General features: G+C 49.4%; 1 protein-coding gene and 1 long non-coding RNA gene across 3 annotated transcripts; one reads left to right on the top strand and one right to left on the bottom strand.

Annotated features, from left to right (window-relative positions):
- Positions 1–22: 22 nt before the first annotated feature.
- On the top strand, positions 23–3,992 carry LOC129629687 (uncharacterized). The gene is made up of 5 exons (XR_008703311.1): positions 23–186; positions 2,076–2,182; positions 2,798–2,857; positions 3,036–3,183; positions 3,960–3,992. It is a non-coding gene; the product is annotated as an uncharacterized LOC129629687 (long non-coding RNA).
- A 2,409-nt stretch (positions 3,993–6,401) lies between these two features.
- Positions 6,402–22,070, bottom strand: MLEC (malectin). 2 transcript variants are annotated; one of them, XM_055549529.1, is made up of 5 exons: positions 22,049–22,070; positions 14,860–15,038; positions 13,673–13,849; positions 13,498–13,555; positions 6,402–12,048 (listed from the first exon to the last, which is right to left on the bottom strand). In XM_055549529.1, the coding sequence occupies exons 2-5, from the start codon at positions 15,022–15,024 to the stop codon at positions 11,819–11,821; spliced, it is 630 nt and encodes a 209-aa protein (XP_055405504.1). In that variant the 5' UTR covers positions 15,025–15,038; positions 22,049–22,070; the 3' UTR covers positions 6,402–11,818. The 2 variants fall into 2 exon arrangements, with proteins under 2 accessions (XP_055405504.1, XP_055405503.1); XM_055549528.1 differs by lacking the exon at positions 22,049–22,070 and adding an exon at positions 21,215–21,598.
- Between the last annotated feature and the right edge of the window lie 81 nt (positions 22,071–22,151).

The raw sequence follows: 22,151 nt of genomic DNA, 5'->3' as shown, positions 1-22,151 counted from the left end.
TCAAGCCCCGACTCCAGCACTGGTCCAGCCAGGTGGGCCGCCACGTTAGTACCCCGGACTCTCCACTTGGCCCCCGAAGTCACCCCAAACATCTAATATATATTTCGTACAGTCAAATGACTTTCTAGCACATAAAATGTAAACAAGGCATCTTGAGAAAATGTGGTTTCATCTGCAGTCTACAAGGTAAGTTAAGACGGTTTGCTGTGCAAAAGCAGCTCTCCGATTAGATTTCCATTCTTAAACCCTACTGCGTCAGGCTTTGGGCTAGACATTGAACTGGGCTACAAGGAATATAAGAATATGAAAGGGGGCAGGGATTGAGTCTGCTGTATTCACCACTGTATTTGGGCAGCCTATAAAGAAAGCTGAGCACCAAAGAATTGATGCTTTTGAACTGTGGTGTTGGAGAAGACACTTGAGAGTCCCTTGGACTGCAAGGAGATTCAACCAGTCCATCCTAAAGGAAATCAGTCCTGAATATACATTGGAAAGACTGATGTTGAAGCTGAAACTCCAATACTTTGGCCGCTTGACGCGAAGAACTAACTCATTTGAAAAGACCCTGATGCTGGGAAACATTGAAGGCAGGAGAAGAAGGGGATGACAGAGGATGAGATGGTTGGATGGCATCGCCAACTCAATGGACATGAGTTTGAGTAAACTCCAGGAGTTGGTGATGGACAGGGAGGCCTCGTGGCTGAGGTCCATGGTGTTGCCAAGAGTCAGACACGACTGAGCGACTGAACTGAACTGAGCTAATGCCTGTTGTTCAGTGGCTAAGTCATGTCTCTCTGAGACTCCATGGACTGCAGCACTCCAGGCTTTCCTGTCCTTCACTGCCTCCTGGAGTTAGCTTAAACTCATATCCATTGAGTTGGTGATGCTATCCAACCATCTCATCCTCTGTCGCACCCCTCCCCTGCCCTCAATCTTTCCCAGCCTCAGGGTCTTTTCCAATGAGTCAACTGTTCGCATCAGGTGGCCAAAGTATTCAAGCTTCAGTCTTTCCAACAAATATTCAGGGTTGATTTCCTTTAGGATTGGCTGGTTTCATCTCCTTGCTAAGGGATTCTCAAGAGTCTTCTCCAGCAGCACAATTTGAAAGCACCAGGTGCTCAATAATGACTGACTGACAATGAATGAATGAGTGAAGGAAGGCTTGCACAGCACGGTGCTATGGAAGAGCTCCCACTTTGTTGGGGAAGACTGTGAGCTACATAATTCACTACATGGCCCTTCCTCTTGACCAGCCTAGTGTGAATGAACTAGAAGAAAAACCAGACTGCTAACTGTAGCAGGAGTACACAGGAGAGGTCTGGGGGGTGGGAGAGAGGCTTCAGGGGTAACGTCTGCACTGAAAATTGGAAATTCACCATTATGTCAACTGGAGGTGAGTGGGAGAGGGGAAGACGCTGCCCTCTTACACCCCAGGTGGCTCCTTTGCTCGAGTCAGGATCCACTTTCTTCTGTGTTGGAAGGCCCCCGGCCTGAGTGCTGCAAAATGCGTCTGCAAGGCTGATGTCACCTGTTAAGCTCAGGCCAAAGTGAAACTCTACCCATCTCTCTCTACGGTTAGCCTCAAAAGACTGGATTTATGCAGGACTTGCTGGGTCCTCTAACCTGATATGAGGGGTTTGGGAGCAGCTGATAAGCCTCATCTGGTTTCTGGATAAAATCCAAACCTGACTCCACCTCAGTTGCCCAGCAGGGTGAAACAGTATGTGGTCAAGTTCCTATCAAAACACTGTCCTGTCTTGGAGAGATTACCCACCCCCACCTCTTCCCCCCACCCTGGGTGGGACTTCTCAAACAGTTCAGGGAATTTTAAGATGTGTACAGAGAATTAAGCTCTTTCCCTTTGCAAACAATTCTTTTCAAACTACTCAGCAGTAGGTAGCTACTGAAGAATTTCCCGAAATGTTAATATGCTACTTGATTGTGAATCACTAAGATGGTGATGGGTGCGGCGGGGGTGAGCACACAGCCACTTTCCACAATCACTTGCTCCATGAATCTTTGTTCTCGGAGCACCAGAACTCGAGTTACCTGGATCCCGGCTTTTCTCTTTTTAGGGATGATGACAAGCATGTTGACCACTTTATTTGCAATTCCACATCCAGGAATTTAGCCGATATGTATTCACAAAGATGAGGGACCATTCTAACACTGAAAAGTTACAGTAAGTTACAGTTGCATCTATTCATGTCATACAGCTGTTAAAAAGACTGAGATCGGTCTCCATGTACTAGTATGGAGAGACCTCAAAGATAGATTAAGTTTGTGGGGGGGAGGTGGACAAGGCATATAATCCCATTCACTTAAAATTTAAAAGTACATGAATATTTGTATGTGACTGCAATGGAAGGGGTTTGGATATAATGTATTAAGTGAGGTTCCCATTGGGGAGCAGAGTATTAGAAGGGACTGAAGGGGGATATATTCTCTTTCAACACTCTTGAGCTGCTTCTATTCTATTTTATCACAACAAGCACATGATCACGGGCTGCTTGTTTACTTTGAAATAAATAAATAACTTTGGATCTGTGTCTGGAAGGTAGATTCTAAGTCAAAGTAGCCTTATTATCTCTTAAAAACTTGAAAGCTACCTCAGACTGGATCACTTTTTTCTGTTCAAAAAGAAATTTAAGTAAATACTGCCATATATGGGAGCTGAGGCCTGTACTCTTTCTGATCACTATCTGTAAACTGTGGTTAAAAAGATTATGTCTTTAGGAGAATAGCAAGCACCCCAAAAAGAAAGAAAAAATATCTGTAATTATTCTTTTTTAAAAAGGAGTTGGAAAAATCAGGGCTGTATACTCCAATCAGCCTCTCCTCACCGAATCTTCCTAAGGTATGTCAAAAGGCTCTTAAATAAAAAGTGTTTTTTGAAAAGTACATCTTCTCATTCCGTTTGGTGGAAAAAGGAAAATAGAGATATACTGCATTAAACAACAGCCCCCGTGTCTGCCTGGGCCAGAACATGGGAAGACAGGAGTGGAGAGGCTGACCTCCCTTTCTTCCCGACTCAGTCCTCTTCAGGTCCCTCTCCTTCAGCGGGTTAGTTTCTTCCCTGTGAGAGCTGTGCCAGTGGCTGTTTTCCAGGACAGTCTCAGAGTTGCCAGGCAGTTGGCCTCAAATCAGGCCAGGCAGGTGGGGCCCAGAGCTGGTGCAGCCAAGGTAAGCAGGACATCACAGGGCTTTTTTCTGCTGAGACAGGGAAGTTCAGTCCTCCTTCCTGCTGCCTCCCTGAGGTGGCATCCATTGAACCCACGGGTCATGGCTGGGACTGCAGGCGGGCCTTGTGGTCTGGGAAACTGAGAGCTAGTAATTTCCCTAGTACCCAAGTCACTTCTCTCCCTGGCTGAGGGCTGTTTAAGTATTCATTTATTACTTTTATCCCACCTGCTTCCAAAAAAGATTCATGGTATATTCCAAAGTCATACAGCATAAGACTGGTGGGCAGACATTTGTGTAGTCTTCTTGAGGGCAGAAATTTCAGCATTTTAAGTGCATATATGGATTTTGGTTTGTACCACATGGCACACAGGATCTTAGTTTCCCAACCAGGGATCGAACCTGCAGTCCCTGCAGTGGAACTAAGGAGTCTTAACCATATACTGTTTGCAGTAATTCCTTAATGGAATTCAAAGGCACATTTGCACATGTGCAAAATAAGCACATATGTAAATATGTGTACGCATGCGTGTTCAGTCGCTTCAGTCGTGTCTGACTTTTTGTGACTCCATGGACTGTATATGTACATATAAATATATAAATACATATAAAATGGAAGATATAAACCAAACATAAACATGTGTATTATCCTCTAGGGATTAAAGAGGTAGGGCTAAGACAGATGAATATTTTTTACATCCTGTACCCCATATAAAATTTTTAAATGTACCTTTGCACTTTGTATCACTAAGCCTTAAAAGGTTACTTTTCTTTTTCAGAGAAAGAATAATATAATAAACCTCTGTGTAACCAACACCCAGCTTCCTCAGTTATCTACCCTCAAAAGGTTCCTTCTTAAAACTAGTACATCATGTTTTATGTCCCTTGATATGTTCCAGCGTATCCTGGTTTACAGTCTATGGGAACTTGAATACTGTATAAAATCTCAATTATGTGGAACTGGTTCATAGTGCTTTTCAAGTCTAGTATATCCTTCTACTTCTCTGTATATTCATTCTATTAATTTTTGAGAGTTTGATACTGAAACACCAACTAAAAATCTTAAATTTATCTACTTAAATAGATAATTGTAATATATAGAATGATATGTAACCTTGTTCTGTATTTTCCAAGTTTCCTGTGAATGTTTTATCATACTTTCATAATTTAAAAAATAAAAAAAAATTTTAATAATAAACTCCATCTCAAAAAAAAAAAGTAATACATCGATGTTAAAAGAACACAGGGTAGGTCACGTATGCCCTCTGAGCCTTTGTTTTCTTATTTACACGTCAGGCCAGTGACTGGTCTTTCCTGGGGTTGAGAGGAGACGAAAACAGCAATGAAAAGCACTGTGCTGGCACCAGGGAGTGTCTCATGAACAGTTGCTATGGCAATACATTTAAGTGCCCGCTTTCTCCACGACCCCTCTGCTGAAGGCAGGCACCCTGGGCAGGGAGAAGCCATGGAGCTGGATGGGCGGGTGCAGTGCAGACACTGAAAGAACAGTCACGTCAGCACAGAAAGGAGACGTGTCAGGGACCAAGGTTTAAGGAAGCGACAGGTGGGAGGTCAAGTAGAAGCCATGAGAAAACCCACAAGAGGGGCTTCCCTGGTGATCCAGTGGTTAAGACTCGGCACTTCCAAGGCAGGGGGCTCAGGTTCAAACCCTGGTCAGGGAACTAAGATCCCACATGCCTCATGGCCAAAAAATAAAACCCAGGAGAAGGAGTCTTAAGGCCCAAGCCAAAAAACAAGTGGGTTTGTTTTTCACTAATTAAGTGGTTAACAACAAACAAAACTAAGACTCTTGGGCCAAATAACTGTGGTAAGGTGCCTACCATTTCTGGTTGCTAGACAGCAGAGGCCATCTGCTCCAGACCTCCGTGTTTCGCCTCTGTTCCGCCTTGACCTCTCACCATTGCTATGGCAACAGGCATTCCAGTAAATGTTGGAAAAACTCTTTTCTTTCTTCCTCTATGGGGGTGGTGGAGGGGCGTGGGGTACTAAGTATGGAGAAAGGTCCGACACATTGGCTCCAGCCAACCGGGAGCCTGATTTCCTCAGCGAGATTAAGATCTGGACCCAAGAGTGGTTTAACCCAACCCCCGGCACTTGGCCCAAGACCTTCTGTCAGACAATTTCCCTCCCTGTGAGTCCCTAGAGTAGGGCTTCTTCAGGTCTCTTCCCCATTTGGCAGCTCACGCAGAAGCTACTTGAAATAGTAACAGCCAAGTCTAAATTAGTCAAGAACTCTAGTTATGGGTGGGCTCAAGCTAAGAATGAGGCTCTGTGGGCCTCCTGGCTTATTTGAGCCCTGAGAACAGACTCCATCAACAGTGGTTTCATTCTTGGAGCCGAGCGCTGAATTCTGCCCTTCAAGGGATAACTGAGGGGAGGCAGGCCACACTCTCCCTCCCTCTCCCCATACCAGCAGCCTTGGTTCCTGCTTGGAGAATCACATAACATGGCGTCAGGGGTGGGGGCGGGGAGGAGGGGCGGGGGAGAGTCATGGTCAAGAGCGAGAGGGTCCTGGTATAAAACCTCAGCCCTGCCTTTTGCTGGCTTTGTGACCTTCAGCAAGTCACTTCACCTCTTAAAGGTGAATACCAACTCGTTTGTTAAAGATTAAACAGATTAACATCTGTGGAAGTGCTGGGCCTTCTGCCAGGCCCATTTCAAAGGCCCAAAGGTATCTGTAATGATTATTCCTATAGCCTTAGCAAGATCATGGGCTTTCCAGCCAGAGAGACTGGGTTTGAATCCTGGCTTGACCATTTACTGGCTAATCTGGGGTAAATTTCTGAAGTTTTCTGAGCTTCATGTTTCTGAGCTTATCAACACTGACAGCACACCAGAAGAGGAGAAAGCAGAGAAAACCGTCTCACGGCCGAGTCTGTCCACGGGTTATTGTGGAAGCTGAGGGGAAAACCGGAGGGGAAGCAGCAACAGGCTCAGTGTGTCTTGGAAATGAGAGTCCCGGCCTGGTGTTCCAGTGAAAGTGGAAACAAAACAAAATAATTGTTTATTTTTCCTTGAGAGAGCTGCTGCCAGTTGAAAAGGCCCAGCGGCATTTCACAAACTTCGTTCCCTTAGCCAAACATCCTGGTGAAAAGAAAGCTCCCTGACACATCACGGGAGAACCCTTTGCAGCCAAGAGAACCCCTGGGTCTCCACCTCACTTCTTTGCGATCAAGTTCAAACTCAATCCCAACACTGAGTGTCACTGCAAATTGTTTATTAAAACACAAAGCAATGGACAGTGAAAAACATCCTGATTTTTTTTTTTTTCCACTTTTTGGTGGGAGTTGGGTGGGGGCATGGGACGGGTAGGGCAGATGGAGAGAGCCCGGAAGGAAAGACAGCTCTGTGCACCCCGGCAGCTTTCCCGGGCCAGCCAGGTTCAAAGCTCCTCAGTCACACCCCGCTGTGTTGCTGTAAATGCGTGTTGTGGCTACAAACAGAGCAGGTTTGGCCTCCGCAGGGAGAGGATGGGCTTCTAGAATAGGAGCTACAAGGGCTACCATGAACTGGACACTGTGGCTCCAGCACTTGGTACAGAATCGACCGACCAAGAGGGACAGGCTGGTGTCCTAACAAGCCCAGCTTAGGCCGATGACAGTTGAAGAGGCTGCCCTGAGCTCTGAAGGGACAGCTGGTCCAAGCGTGGGAGAGCTTGGGGGAAGGAAAATCCTCGGAGGGGACTGATCCAGGGTCCAATTTCTTTTCATTCCCCAGATCACGACGCACCAGGGAAGAGAGGAGTCAAGGGTGTCTCACTCCCAGGTCTGTCCTCCCACCTGGCCCTGCCAACTCCCCTCTCCCACCTGGCAACTCAGTCCTCCTTTCCTGACAGTTGTCCTTTGAAAGGACGGAAAGCACACTTCAGATTGTTGTTGATCTTCCTCGTACTAAAATAAAGGCCCGAAGCTCAAAATAGAGGTGAGAATGGAGTCCTGCTTTTCCTGGTGCTGCGTGCCCCCGTCTCACAAGACTGCCTGGATGCAAGAGGTGCCAAGGGCCTCTCTGCCAACTCCAACAGGCACTACTGTTTCCCTGGCTGCCAGCACCATCCTGGATCCTTGTTTTTATACTCCTGGGGCGGGCGGGGGGGGGGGGGGGGTCGGGCAGGCAGGAGCAGGGAACCCGTCCCAAGAGATCCATCTTGCTCTTTCCCTGCCAACCCAGCCAGGCCCCAAATTGCCTGGCACCAGGATCCAAATGGTCTAGCAGCTGAAAGCCAGCTAGCCAAAGGCTGCTAGGCAAGAACACACCAGATCAGCAGTGAGCCACCCACGTAACAGAGAAGAAACCACCCTCGCCGGGCAGTGGACCCATTGGTGCCAACCTAGTCTTGTAACAAAACGGGGAAATCTAGCCCTCTTGCCCCAGGAGAGGTCTAAATATAGAAGGAGCCCTAGCTCGGGCTGAAAGGGAGAAACGACTCCGATCTCTCTGAAGCTTGAACAATAAGGCTTCTTTGCAATTTTCTTAGAGCTCTTTCATCCCTAATCATCTCTTCCCACAGAAGAGGAGCCGATTCCTTTTCTGGTTTCTGAACGGATCCCGGGTGTCTCTGGTTCTACTTCTGCACCATCCCTTAGGCTCCTTCCCCAGGGTCACAGCAGAAGGAGGCCCTAAGCTTACCCTCCCTCCCCACCTTGTTTTTGTGACACAGGAGTATCTCTTATTAGTCTCTCATTCTGGAAAGCTCACCTGCTCTTCTAAGTCTTTTTGGAGAGGCGTGGAGGACAGCATTATATGTTGCCACTTGATGCCATTAAGGCTCCCCGAGGCAAGAAGACACTTGGACTAGGTCAGAGCCGGCCAGCAAAGGGGAAGAGAGGGAAGGGACGGGGAGGCAGCCCCATGGCAGGAACAGTGAGACCCCCTGCCCAGACCTGAATCTTGTGGGAACACTCATCCTGGCTCAGAGCAGGAGAGGAAAAGGCACTGTGCTGACCGGCTGGGTCCTTCCCCAACCCCCAGGGAGGGTGGAGAACCTACTGATTCTCCCCCTGGGCTTCCCAAGGTGAGCCCGTTTCTAGGGAAAGGAGCGTAAGAGCTAGGAAAGGGAAAATACTGCTGCTGCTTTCCAAAGTTCAACTCAGATCCTAGAAGCCACGGCCAGGCTTTCCCAGGAGAACGCAGAAGCAGGATGCGAAGGGCGAGAAATTCCTTAAAACAGAAGCTTCTCCAAAAACAAAAGAAGTCACAACACGATTCTAAAACTGGATTAAACAGTCCCCAGGCACAGAAAGGGGGCGGGTAACGTAACTCAAACTTTACCCCATCTCTTCAAAGACTAAGTGACTTCTAATATGATCCTCCAATTTTGGGCCAGTATCTCTTAGGTAAACGGTGAGAACGGGAAAACAAGATCACACTCTCCAAGCGACAGGTGGGCCCACAGGCCCTGTGGTCCTCCTGCAAGTCTAACACCACTGAAACAAAGAGAACCATCTTTCAAGTCGCCAAAACGCAAGGTAAACATTGAGCAGATTCTTCTCGATCATACAGGTTTTTTCTGTTTTGTTTTTTCCCCCCAGAACAACATATTTGGTTTAGGGTACCTGGGTCGCACAGATTGTTTCCTGGCATGATGTTCCCATCAGGGTTGAGTGAAGCCCCCTAAAAGTCTGATTGGAGGCCAGCTGGTCTCTGACCCCAATCAGGGCGACACTGCAGACTCAGCCCACCTCCCACGGACATCTGTGCCTGGTCCAGCTGGAAACTGGACCTGAGCCACACTTCTGGCACCAGGAGTTTCATCTCAGTTAGTGTTTGCTCTTGGCTTTGGCCAGCTGGGCTGAGGAGGATCTCAGAAGCTCGGACAGAGTGTGGATCCCGTAGAGAAGAGTCGAGGTCTTTCCTTTCTCACCCCTAACAGGCCTGACTTCTCACCTCCCCAACCCCAGCCAGCAACTCCCCTACCGCGCAGACTCTCAGCCCTAGCACCAGCTCAAGACACAGACGCAGGGACAAACAGTGCAAAGAGCAAAGGATAAACAACAGAGTAATTCTTGACACGCACAATACAAAAAATAAAAATAAACAGTACCCCATTCCCACCCCTTTAACCTAAACTTCATGTACCTATAACATCTTGAAGGAGCAAAAAAAAACAAACAAACAAACCAAAAAGCTTTCAAGTTCAGCATCCCAAGCCAACCGTGACCAGCCCTGGGCGGCTTTGAGAGCTGGGTGGGCTTGGCTACAGGGGACTTGACCCCCGCCCCCGCCATACTTCTTCCTGTTTCCTCACTTCCCCTTTAGCTTTTATGAGCCACAGAAAGCTGTTCCTTCCTTTCAGACACGACCAAAAAGGAAAGCGCCCATTCCTGTCCCTGAGCTCAGGGAAAGGGTGGGCTGGGAAACAGAGGCAGAAGCGAGGCTGCTTGGCTTACAGTACCGTGAGGAAATGGCCCCAGGAGTCAGGGTTTCCTTCTGAGACTCTGAGTCACTGGAGGGAAGGGTTGAGGTGAGGAGGCGGGGAGCCCTCCTTCCTCAGAGAGACCCAGCAAACGAATGGACAAGGCAAGATGGCGGCCGCAAGCCCTCCGGCATCCTGTTTACCCCGTGGGCAGTGGCTTCAGGAGAGTGGCGATGGGACGGGAATCCAAGCCACTGTCAGAAGCCCGAGTGACCGTCAGGACGCCCACTGCCCCAGGCAGGTGGTCCCCAGGACAGAGGCTTCAGGACGTCCCCCCGAAACGCAGGAGGCTTTGTGACGCACTCCAAGTGCGCCTCTAGTCATAGCTTCAGGCTGCAGCCACCCGGCTGCCTGACTCTTGCCTGAGGACGGACGTCTAAGTCACAACTGAAATGAAGGGCTTTGACTCTCTCGAAGGACTAAAAGGCGGACCTGAAGTAACTTCGGTCAGAACCCAAAACCCAGGATGGGAGCCCAGGGGCTACTTCCTTTGTCCCAAAACTACCAGTTCAAATATGCAGAGCTCTTGGAAACCAGAAACAAAAAAAAAAACTCAAAATTCAACAGGTTCTAAAGATGGGCCTGGCCTGAGAGTCTGTGCTGTTCCAGCCCCAGCAGCGGCTCATCCTGCAGCTCTCCATCCACAAAACTTCTTGTAGCTTGGCTGGGTCCCAGCTCAGTGCTCCCCTAATGGGGAAAAGGCTGACTGGGATCAGAAAGGCGGGCAACAGGGGAGCCTCACTTCCCTCAGAAAATTTTCGCAGGGAATTCAAGACAGACATATCCGGGGCTGCCAGGCCTAGGGCTGCCTGTTAACCTTCCTGCCCCATCACACCAAGAACTTGGCAGCGACCTGGACAGGGGAAATGAAAGGTCCTAAGGGCGCACTCTTAAGGTCAGTGAGAGGCGTCACTGGGCCAGATACAATTATTCTAGCTCCTTGGGGCAGCTCTAGCCTTAAGCCAAAACTGGCTGAACCATGACGTAGGACAAGGAGGGAATCAATGAACGTCGGATACTAGATACTCTCAACAGTGGTCAGTCACTTAGTAGGGCTCAGGTCTCTGAGGTTGCTCTTAAGTTATGCTAACGTAAGCCTTTTCCAATCCAAAGACCAGAAGAGACTTTTAAGGTCAAGTGTTCTGTGTCTGCAGGCTGGAAAGCCTCTGTGTCCCCTGGCAGCAAGCCCCTACAAAGGGGCCAGTAAAAGAGCTGCTCGGTCAGGTCCTCCTGGCTGCTGGCTCAGAGATCCAGGGAGGGAGGTACCAGTAAGGTGAGGTGGTGGAGGAGAAGACATTCAAGCCGAGGGAACTCCAGATCCCCAATGTCTCCTTCCCTTCTTGGCAATAACTTAGCAGGATGGTTGAGAGAGAGCGAGAAGAGATTTCCAAATGAGCCAGGTTCAGAAAAATAAGAGAGAGAGAGGGAGGAAATCAAGTCCCCAACAGGCACTGAAATCAAAATGATCTGCTGTGGTAAGAAGTCATAGGCAACTCGAGGACCTGATAGAAACGAATCGTCTTGGATACCAGACAGTCCTCTAACTGGCGCGTGTCAGGGAGACAAGCGGTGACAAAGCTCAAACACTTAAGGTGGAACCGTCACTGGGCTAAAACCAGACAGGCTTCCGTGTAAGGAAGGATCGACTTTTCTTCTTTTGAATCCCCCTTCCGTTTTTGTCTTATCATACAAATTATACACCTTCACACACACACACAGACCACACACCCACTTAGAATCCCAGGACATCTGAAAACTTTTCTGGACGTCACTTCAGAACATACCCAACTCCCAGCACTGGTCTTCTGGAGTAAGAAGATCGTATTTGCCTGCTGTTAACTTCTAACCTAAGAAAAGGAACCAGGTCAGCTCTGAGTTCAGAGTCCTTTCCACTGGACGAAGACCCTTGGCCAGGTGGGATCAAGTTTACCCTACGTACCCGAGAGAGGAAAGAGACAGCTGGGGGCTGCCCCAGGGAAAGGACGAGGACTAGAGCAGGTCTGGGACCAGGTGGTGGATGAGGGCTGCTCTCTAGTCACTCTGCCTCTTTTCATCTCCTTTAATTGTGTGTGTGTGTGTGTGTGTGTGTGTGTGTGTGTTTTCTCATTTGTTTTTGTTAATCGCTATAAAAAATACAGAAACCCAAACCAACACGTTCGGTTTCTTTCCCACACCCCTCCACCTGTTCAGGATGGTGATCGGTTCTCACAACCGGCAGAGGCAGAAGAGGGTTGGAATGAAGACTCCGAAGGCCACCAGGATGGGAAACATGAGGCTGCTGTTGTCCGAGGCGTAGGGGTTGGGCGTGCGGGGGCCCGACTGCACTCGGTTCTTATTGGTCTGTCTCTTGAGATTAGACCCTTCATCGTATTCTTCTTCCTCCTCCTCTTCTTCTTTCTTTTCCAGTCCTGGATGAGGCTGCAGCTTTGGCACATCTGACATGAGAACAAGAACACCTTTTAAGTAAGACTCACGGCATTTAAATGAGGCCCTTAAGGGAAGTAAATGAGCCACAAGAGACCCTATGACCTAAAGCAGGATCCACAGGAAGGAGCAGCCACAGTTCCCAGCCTGGAGAACAGCAGATGGCTGCAAACATGGGTCTTTCTGAGATTTAACTAAAACGGAGTAGAAGTCTTGCACCCTGAGAGACTCCCTGTCTCCCTTCCCTGTCCTACTTCTTTAGAGCCTGGGGACAACCAGACTGGATGAGGACAGTGACCCAACACCCCAAGCTTAACCTTTTCATATCTCTCCTTCTCCCTCCTCCAACCCCACATTCCCTTCTGATGCACAGAGCAACTGAGGAAAAGCTGATCCACGGAGTTCTGGGTTCTCCGCACACCCTCCCGCTCTGTTCACTGTCCCCTCCCAAGGGATTCTGTTTACCCATCAGTCTGGGAGTAAGACATCCTCTGGGATGTGCCTCCAGATGAGGTGGGGAAAGGTATGGAGGTGGGATGGGGGAGTAAAGTCACTGAGACAGATGCCTTCTCTGCAAAAACTGGCCTGGGAAAGCTGGCAGCCAGGACCTTCAACCCCAAGAAAGAGATGGACTTTTGGGCTGGATCCCAGAACAAGGAGACATTAAGTGAACTTCTGCTCAGTGCAGCCCAGTGACACTGTGCTCTTAGAGCACACCAAACACTCAGGGCCCTTCCTCTGCCTTTTTCCTCTATCTACCTGCCCGGCACCTCATTCACAGAAGTCAAAGAAACAGAATAAGGGTAAGGTTTAGGCAATTCCAAATGACTACAAGGGTCAGGGCACACCCAGTCCCGATTTACAGAGCAGTTAAAAGGATTTTTGTCTAAAACCAATTCACTGATTAAATGGTGACAGGAAGATTTGAACACAGACCCTGCTGCAAAGCTTAGGGCTAGCACCGTGCTTGCTACACTTCAGCCCGGGCCACCTGACTCCAGGTTCCTCATATTAAGGCTTTAAGTGTTAGTGTTTTCAAAACAGTGATCAGCTAAATCACCCCTAGAGGTTCCCTCAATCATATCCTTCAGCTCACATCAAAAAGCAGATCAGAGGAGCTGCCCAGGTGGCTCAGTGTAGAGAATCTACCTGCCGATGCAGGAGACATGGCTTTGATGCCTGGTCCAGAAAGATCCCACGTGCTGGGGAACAACTAAGCCCCTGTGCCACAGCTACTGAGCCTGCGCCCTAGAGCCCAGGAGCCACAGCTACTGAGTCTACCTGGGGAGCAACTGCTGAAGCCTGAGTACCTAAGACCGTGCTCCATAAAAGAGAAGCCACCACAATGAGGAGCCTGCATACCACAACTAGAGAAAAGCTCTCACCGCAATGAAGAGCCGGCACAGCCAAAAATAAATAATTAAAAAAAAAAAAAAAAGCAGACCAGAAACACAACTTACCATCCACTGTCCCAGCCATGATGTAGAGTGCACAGACTTTGGGGTTGTCATAGTATCCCTAAAATAAGGGAAACAGCGGTTACCACCACACAGCAGCAAATAACTCCCTGCTGCCCCTGGCACCCATCCTTTTGAGCTCGTCCTCGGCTGCAAGGGGGCAGAGGAGGAGCGTTACCTTGACAAACTCGATGTAGAGTTTGCCTGTGAAGGTGGACACCTCGCCCTGGACGCTCAGCTTCCCCTTCCGGATGCTCATCGGGATGATCTCATCATGGGCAGTACTGTGCCCTACACGATCAAAGATATCCAGGTCCTTCACCACCACGTGGCCGTTCAACCGCACGTCAAACACCTGCCAAGATGAGACAAGCAGACAGTGTCAAAACCACCTGCTTCAGACTTTAAGGCTCTGTGCTTCTAACGTATGGGTTGCAGGTTCGATCCCTGGTAGGGCACATTCTCCATGCCACTCGACACAGCCAAAACAAACAAACAAAAAACCATCTGCTTCACACTCCTTCAGCAGCTGGACATTAGGCACCTGCCTGGGCTTCAAGTTCAAAAGTAATTTAAGGAATGACAGGCAGAGCTGGATAGACTTCAGGGTGGCTAGAGACCTTTACCTGAGCCAAACCAAAGGCACAGTCCTTCACTGTCAAGGTTGCTAACTGGGAATAAAGAGTGCAAACAAAAAACTCAAGGCGGAAAGAAGGAAAGTCAGAAGAAGGGACAGGAAAATATCACAGCGAAAAACAAGAAGGTGCGGACAACCAAGAAGGGAGAGGTTATAACCAGGAGGACCTTAAGAAGATTAGTTAATTGCTAAGATCTAGGATTCTGGCATTGCCTTCTGTCAGTTCAGTTCAGTCACTCACTCGTGTCTGACTCTTTGCAACCCCATGGACTGCAGCACGCCAGGCTTCCCTGTCTATCACCAACTCCCGGAGTTTGCTCAAATTCATGTCCACTGCATCGGTGATGCCATCCAACCATCTCATCCTCTGTCGTCCCCTTCTCCTCCCTCAATCTTTCCCAGCATCAGGTTCTTTCTGTCACAGGTACCTTCTGTCACCCCAAGGCAAATGCAGCCTCATGGTTACGGGACACAGCTGAGCAAGAGGAATAATGCAGCTTTGGGAGTTCCCTGGTGGCCTAGTGGTTAGGATTCCAGGCTTTCACTGGGGTTCAGTCCTTGGTCAGGGAACTGAGATCCCACAAGCCCCATGGCGTGACCTTAAAAAGAAAACCCAGCTTTTCCTCAAATGTCAATTATTCCTCCCTCCTAAGCACCTACATTCTTTGGGAGCTTTCTCCCAGAGTGGCGAGGTCCCACTGGTCAAGTGGGGGCCTGAGCCGCCTCACCTTCTGCTGGGACTGCGCGAAGTAGACCTCGGCAAACTTCAGCACCAGCACGTAGTCCCCCTCCTCCTTGATGGGCACTTCGTAGCCAAAGGTCTCCTCGTTGTACCGCTCTGTCTGATACAGGATCTGGTCCTCCGGGTTGGAACGCAGGATTGGCAGCTTCATGCCATAGTCAGAGGCTGGCGACAAAAGACACAAGAGAAACCACATCAGAGACCAAACACAAAAGCAGACTGGAGACCCCAGAATGGCCAGGGGTGTTTCCCCGGGCAAAGCTAATAACCCTCCCCCATTGCACCTGGCTCCAAAGAGACCAGCCACAAAGGCAGGAGTCAGGTAGCTGTTACCAAGGAAGAGTAAAATGAAAGAAACCAACACAGAAATCACCCCAACAAGCTCCCATCACCCTCACAGCAAAACTTTCAAACATTCGTGAAATTGACTTTTCCCCAGCTATATCCAGAGTGATGGGAATGGAACAAGTCTAACTCATTATTACAACAGAGCACTGCCCTACAGCTGCTGGGCTTCAGAGAAACCTCGTAAAAGCAGGGGGATGGCCAGGAACACTGCAAGATGATTAAGTTCAAAGAATTTTTTTTCCTCATTTGGAAGAGCTCAGTCTAAGTAAAAAAACAGGATATCTGTTAGGAAAGTCATTCTTCATTGTCTTTACTGCAAATAAGAAACCAGCTTTCGTTGCTTTTTACAACGTTTTCATTCAAAAAGTTCCAGGGCTGGTCAAAAGCAACAAGGTCGTTAAAAAGAGGATGTGATGCTCTCTAATTTCCTCTGGGTCTAACACCTTACTTCCCACAGACTAACGAACTCAACCTCACCCGTGGTCTCAAACATTCCCCCAAACTGAAAGAAGAAACAAGATTCCCGCTGTATCCCCAGGACATAACATCGTCCTGGGAACGTTCGTCAGTGCGCTCAGTGTGATCCACTGAACAAACAAATGGCAACAAAGGAGGTGCCCGCAGCGTAGTCAAGTCACACGCTCCTCTCCACAGGAGAGCCATCCTAGCAGGGAAGGAAAATGGTCCACGGTCCCTTCGCACCTCTGGCCTCTGATTCCCAGCTCCAGAAGGAGCCACCTTCCCCATTTCAGACAGATGAGGAATGCGTGCATGTGCGTGCTCAGTCACTCAGTCGTGTCTGACTCTTTGCGACCCCACGGACTCTAGCCCACCAGGCTCCTCTGTCCAGCTAACAATACTGGAGTGGGTTGCCATTTCCTCCTCCAGAGGATCTTCCCAACCCAGGGATTGAAACTGCTTCTCCACTGGTGGGCTGATTCTTTACCATTGAGCCACCGTTCCCATTTTAAACAGATGAGGAAGAAAGAAGGAAGAGTAAAAAGTTGTTACTTGTGGGTGGGTATCAGAAGAGCCAAAATCCTCTACTGCCCTCAGTCTGCTCCCAATCTTACAAGATGACTCTGTGTGTGTTTTTCTTTCTCCCACACAACAAACTAACCCGGGTCCTTCCTCAAATATGATTCCACACTCAGGGCCCAGAGGTGAATAGCTATGCCTTCCAGAGCTCTATCCATCTACTTTCCAAACCACAGACTCGGCAGTGATTTTGGTATACAGGCCTAGTCTCTCCTTCACCTGGGAGGAGGAGTCTTGGAGCTAAGATGTCAAGACCACCTTCCAGTTTCACACAGTGGCTCTGAAGACATCTGGCACCTGGATCCACAGGGTGATGTTTGAGAGCGGTCACCCTGGCAGCTTTATCTTCCGAGAATCCAAGAGACAGGATCTTTTATCTCCACAGGAGGTAAGAGAGTAACTAGAAGATCCAGTGGCTGAGTCAAGCCTTCCAGAAAAACAAACAGAACTGTTAACAGTTCCTGTAAGTGAACAGCAGCCAGATCAGATGGACTGATGAGACAATGAACAGGAAACTCATTGCACTTTTGTCTCCAGACATTTTTTCTTCCTATTTCTCCTTGAAAAATCAAAGGAGCTGGGGTGCTGAGCAGCTCTACAAAGGATGTGCTGCCAATTGCCCCAGATCCAACCCCCAGGCTCAGACCACAAACCTATAAAGATATAAAGATTGCCGATCCTCTTCCAACTGAGTTCTAAGAATCTCCCTCTTTCACAAAGACCGTGATCCTTACAAATTTGGAATGGTCACTCGATTTGCTTTTCGGAGACACAGAAAATGTTATGCATGTGTGGAGAATCTATTTTCCCCCCTTCTGGCATGGAAAAAGTGAGAAACTGACGGTAACGTAATCTGTGGCAGTCTCAGTCTCACAGCTAAGAAAACTCAGCAAAAAACTACTCAACAACCTTGGAATTACCTTTAAAAGCTTTTCCAAGTGGCTTGCCCACGAAATTCGCCACATGCAAAGCTGAATTTTCCCAAGTCTCAATAGAGACAATAGCAACTTCCCCTCCAAGCCTTTATGCCTTCGTGGCCCCCTTAACAGTGAAGTGAACACGGGGAGCATACAGTGGCAGCTGGAATTAGAATTTCAAGTTAGCCCGACAGAGGTCAGACAGTTAACCAAAGATGGAAGGGGGCCAGAGGGTCCACACTCTGTCCACAGCTTCTTAGCTCTAGACAATGGAGTCACCAGGCTACTTGAAAAACTCAGTCCAGGTTTGAGGGGAAGATGGGCCTGGATTTGAATCCTGGCTCTGCTACCTACTATGTGATGTAGAACATGTTGTTGTCTCTAGGTGTTTTTTCATCTGGAAAACAGGATATCATCTACCTAAATTCTCTGCTAGTGAACTGCTCCTAGGAGGGCCTGCAAATGAAATTGGCCTCTTATGTAGCAGTATATTAAAGTGCTAGTCATTCAGTCGTGTCTGACTCTTTGTGACCCCAGACTGTAGCCCGCCAGGTTCCTCTGTCCATGGGTTTCTCCAGGCAAGAATACTGGAGTGGGTTGCATTCCCTTCTCCAGGGGATCTTCCCAACCCAGGGATCGAACCCAAGTCTTTGCACTGCAGGCAGATTCTTAACCGTCTGAGCCACCGAGAAAGCAGTATAGGAAGAGAATTTTAAACAAATCCCTTGGCCTTAAGCAAATCAGAAGTACCAGTGTCTCTCTCACATTATCTTTCAAGCTCTTATTTCCCCAAAGCCAGATCCCTCCCCAGCCAAAAGGGAAGAGTCTTCTTTGTTGTTCTTTAATTGCTCAGTCCTGTCTGAATCTTTTGCAACTTCATGGACTGTAGCCCACCAGGTTCCTCTGTCCATGGAATTTCCCAGGCAAGAATACTGGAGTGGGTTGCTATTTCCTTCTCCAGGGGATCTTCCCAATCCAGTAATCGAACCTGCATCTCCTGCATTAGCAGGCGGATTCCTTACCACTGCCACCAGGGAAGCCCCTGCAGGGTCTTCCTTAGGTCTAGAGAATTAGTAATCTGATGGGCTCAGACTCCTGGCCAGCTTTTTCCCCTCTGGAGCCACATTCTGCTCCACTTGTAATTCCTTGTAAAAGATCTTCAAGCAAAGAAAAAGACAGACACTTGAACCTACTCTGGACAGGAGAATTTTCAGACTCATGTCACTGATTCCTAAAGCATGACAAGTTTTATGAAGAAGGAAAACAAGGTTCAGAGAGGGAACGCAAATTCATCAAGGCCATACAAATAACTAGCGGGCATCTTTCTATGAAGAAGAAATAGCCTTTTTCCTAAAACCGAGCCAATCTCTATGCCTTCAGGCCAAATAACCAAGTCTTTTCCATCAGAGTCAAGAAGAACCCACAGAGAGCAAGTTACGAAGAACCTGGGATGCAGAGCACGCCAGAATCCCACACAGAAAGCTTCTGAATCACTCTCCATAGTGGTACCTCTGTCTGCTGAAGCACACAGGTTGAAAAAAGCCTTTCCCAGGCTGTCAGCATCTTCCATGAGCCCTAGCTATCCTCTAGGCAGAAATGAAATTCAATACACAATGTGAAGTGCCTTTGAAAGCAAAACCCACTAGGTGCCTTGGGCCACTCACAGTTTCCGAGAATGCCAAACTACAAAGACACTATAGAGAGCAAGTTCAAAAGCAGGCCAAATTCTTATCTGGATTAACTTGGCAACAAACACCTGAATTCATTAAACACAAAAATGGACTTTCCTCGGGTGCTGGAAACATCACAGGCGTATGGAAAATAAATAAAGACGTTCAGCTCCGAAGGAAATTAGTGTAAATAGCAGCAGGGTTCGGGGGGTGGGGGGGGTGGGGAGCGAGGGTCTCCAAATACTTGGCACACCCTTATCCAAACAGAAGGAGCAGCTGCACTTCCCTTCGTGGTCCTGACTCCCCTGCACAGAAGGAATCTAAAGAGCTGCTTTCTGAGAGAGAAAGACTAATCACTTCTCAGCCGGACCTACAGCCAGCAAAATGCTGCTCTCAGGAGCCCTCCAAGTGCAACGTTGCAACTGGCTGGCTCAAGCTACATCAACCTAAAGGCTGACAACCACCCTCCACCCTCATTCAACCCTTGACACTGCTGCAATTCATACCCAAGTGGACTACCAGCGTGGAGCAGGGAACCTCCATTTAGAGTGCCAGGGTTCCAGCCAGGATTCCAGAACAAGTGAGCTTTCGTAATATGGTTAAGTCGCACAATTTTACCTGCTACAATAAATTCTTCCAAAGGCACTGCAACTATGATCCAGTAACCTAAGGACAGACAGCCTGGCTGACTGCTGATCAGACTCAAAAATAAAAAAAAACCCAAACCCACTGGTACCAGCAAATGAAAACCAGGATTTCTGAATAAGGGAAGTAAAGTAGCTGGGGACTAAACCTGTGTGGTCTCAGCTCCCTCCTCTGCACTAGGGACCAAAGAGAATAAGGTCACCTATGAAAAGCCTGGTATTTGTTAATTGAAAAGAAACCATCTGTACATGGCCTCACCACAGCTATCTCTAGAGGCGAAGTCCACAAACGGTCTCTAATTTCCTCAAGGGCTTCTTCCGCCCTGCCCACACCCATGAAGAAAGAGGAAGGGTCCAGGCTGAAGATAACAACCACCTCCTGCTATTAAGTCTGCCTTTGGCTGCTGTGACGGCTGCTGAAGACCAGGGCCCTGACTCAGCTGTACCCAGGCTACTGAGACCTACATGCCAGGGCTAAATAAATTCCAGAACTAAACTGAAGACAAACGTGGAGCTTTGGAAAACTGCTCTGTGCCCCAACACCCCCACGTCTATGGAAGCAATAAACACCCCCCAATACAACAAATTCCAGGCAGGCCAGGGCAATTAATTTGGTTGGAAGAACCAAGTTAAACCTTTTAGGAAAAGCAAGAGCCAAATCTGGGCATCGTGGAAAAAAGAGCGAGAAAGTCTGTTTCCTACTTTTCTGGAGATGGCCTGTTGCCAAGCTGGCAGCCTCTGAACCCAGCCGACAGCATAAATCTCCTTCCAACACATGAAGCAGGGAACTTCCTTCTTAAACCTGTTTTCCAATCCTAAGAACAGAAGAAACAAAGTCTAGATTTTCCCAAAGAGTGGTCTGCAGATGACCTACATCAGAAGCCCCAGGGGTGCAGAAACCTGGGTTTAATCTACAGGTCTACAATTTGTATTTTTAACTAGCTCCCCCAGCAATTCTCACACTGAGAACTGTGCAGCTCTCGCAAAACTACTGTTGCTCAATCAGTTAAGCCAAAAGCAATTTTCCCATAACCTGGAATCACATCTCTCAGGACCACTGAGGGGTACGCTCTCCGCACAGGCAGGCAGAATATTCAGACCTTACGCTGCTGACGCACCACCAGCCCCATGTGCAGTAGGGTTGGCGACATAACCACCCTCTGGGAAGGGCCTTAAAGCTGCTACTTTTAAGCACACATACGCCCCGCTCCAAAAAAAGGGGGGGGGGGGCGGGGGAAGAGGCTACCATCAAACTTTCCTGGCCCATCCTCTTCGAAGATTCCTTTCCATTCTGGCTAAGAATCAAGCCCCGCTCCTGCAGAGAGGGTAAAGAGAGCGGCCGGTTTCTGGGTCGGCAGAAATCTACCAGAAACTGACCACCAGGCTAGGAACAGCGAAAACCGAAAAACCCGTGAGGCCTAGAGGTGGCAATAGGCCGCCCCCGACTTTACTTTCCCAGCGCGGTTGGAGGTGAGGGGTTAAGAAAATACAAGATGCGAGGTCCAAAAATAACTTCTCGCCAACTCTCTGCCTCGATGGCTCTTGGTTGCTTCGAGCCAGTGCCAGTCTCTAGGCTCTGATCGGGTGCCCGAGGAAACTGTAGAAACTTCGCTCCAGAGACGTGGCCCCGGGGTCGAGGAAGGGGTTCGGGGCCCGCAGCCCTCGGCGCGCTGCGCCCGGCACGGCAGGCCCGGGATCCCGCGGCTCGGCCGAGGGGCTCTCACCTCGGCCCACCCGGCCTTCCAAAGGGTCCTTGCGGAAGTGGATCCCGTGCACGTCCACATGCGCCTCCCCGCCCGCGTTGACGGCCCAAATCACGCTCTCGGGCAGCCCGGCCCCCGCCAAGCGGACCACGCCGAGCGCCGGCAGCAGAAGCAGCAGTCGCAGGAGCGCCACGGCGGCTCCCTCAACCGCCCGAGCGCCTAGCATGGCGGCCTTCACAGCGGGGGCAGCCTCCGCCGAGTCTTGTCCTCAGCCGGCCGCCAGGCCGCCCCAGACTCAGAAAAACAGCGCCACGGGCCGCTGTGCCTCAGCCGCCGGGGACATGTCGCTCTCAGGCCTCCTTCTCAGCCACGGGTGCCGCCTCCCACCTTAGGAACAACCTACCCCACCGCCCAGCCCCCGGCCACGACCCTGTAACCAATCAGCTCCCGGTCCTCATTAATTACCCACCACCCCGCCGGGAGGCGCCCGCCCATTGGCTGCCAGGAGCAGGGGAGGGCGTGGCTACTCTCAGGCGTCGGCCCAACCATCAGGCATGAGAGGGAGCGCGCGCAGAGGCTGGGAGTTCGGTTGAAGCGGCGGTTCAATGCGGAAGTGGCGGCGTGCAGCGCCCAGGCGGCCCCGAAATCCCGCAGCTGAATAGGAAAGGTGGCCTAGGGGGGAAGGTTTAGGATAGGGCGCACTGACACGTCGCCAGCACTTCCGGTGCTCCAGATTTTGGGGGCCGAATAGGCTCTCGAGGGGGGCGTTACCGACTTTCCCGATCCCCGCTTTCTTTCTCAGGGAGAGGCATGAACATAAGCTCTAGTAGGAAAAGCAATGATCACGCTTCCGACCTGATACCCAGCCTTTGTCCCCACGCCAGGCAGAGAACCCATCCTCCCCTAGAGAGGCCACATGAACAGGTTTTCAGGGCAAGGGTCCCACGAGGACAAGATC

Source organism: Bubalus kerabau, chromosome 16 (genome assembly GCF_029407905.1).
Source record: "Bubalus kerabau isolate K-KA32 ecotype Philippines breed swamp buffalo chromosome 16, PCC_UOA_SB_1v2, whole genome shotgun sequence".
NCBI lineage: Eukaryota > Metazoa > Chordata > Mammalia > Artiodactyla > Bovidae > Bubalus > Bubalus kerabau.
This window is presented reverse-complemented; position numbering and strand designations above follow the sequence as displayed.

Bases quoted from the DNA above. Each gene is read 5' to 3' on its own strand.
- MLEC (XM_055549528.1), bottom strand. From the start codon at position 21,419: ATGCTAGGCGCTCGGGCGGTTGAGGGAGCCGCCGTGGCGCTCCTGCGA. The intron at 15,039-21,214 runs GTGAGAGCCCCT...TTTTGTCGCCAG, and splicing joins GGAAGGCCGGGTGGGCCGAG to CCTCTGACTATGGCATGAAG. The intron at 13,850-14,859 runs GTGAGGCGGCTC...TCATCTTGGCAG, and splicing joins TCGCGCAGTCCCAGCAGAAG to GTGTTTGACGTGCGGTTGAA.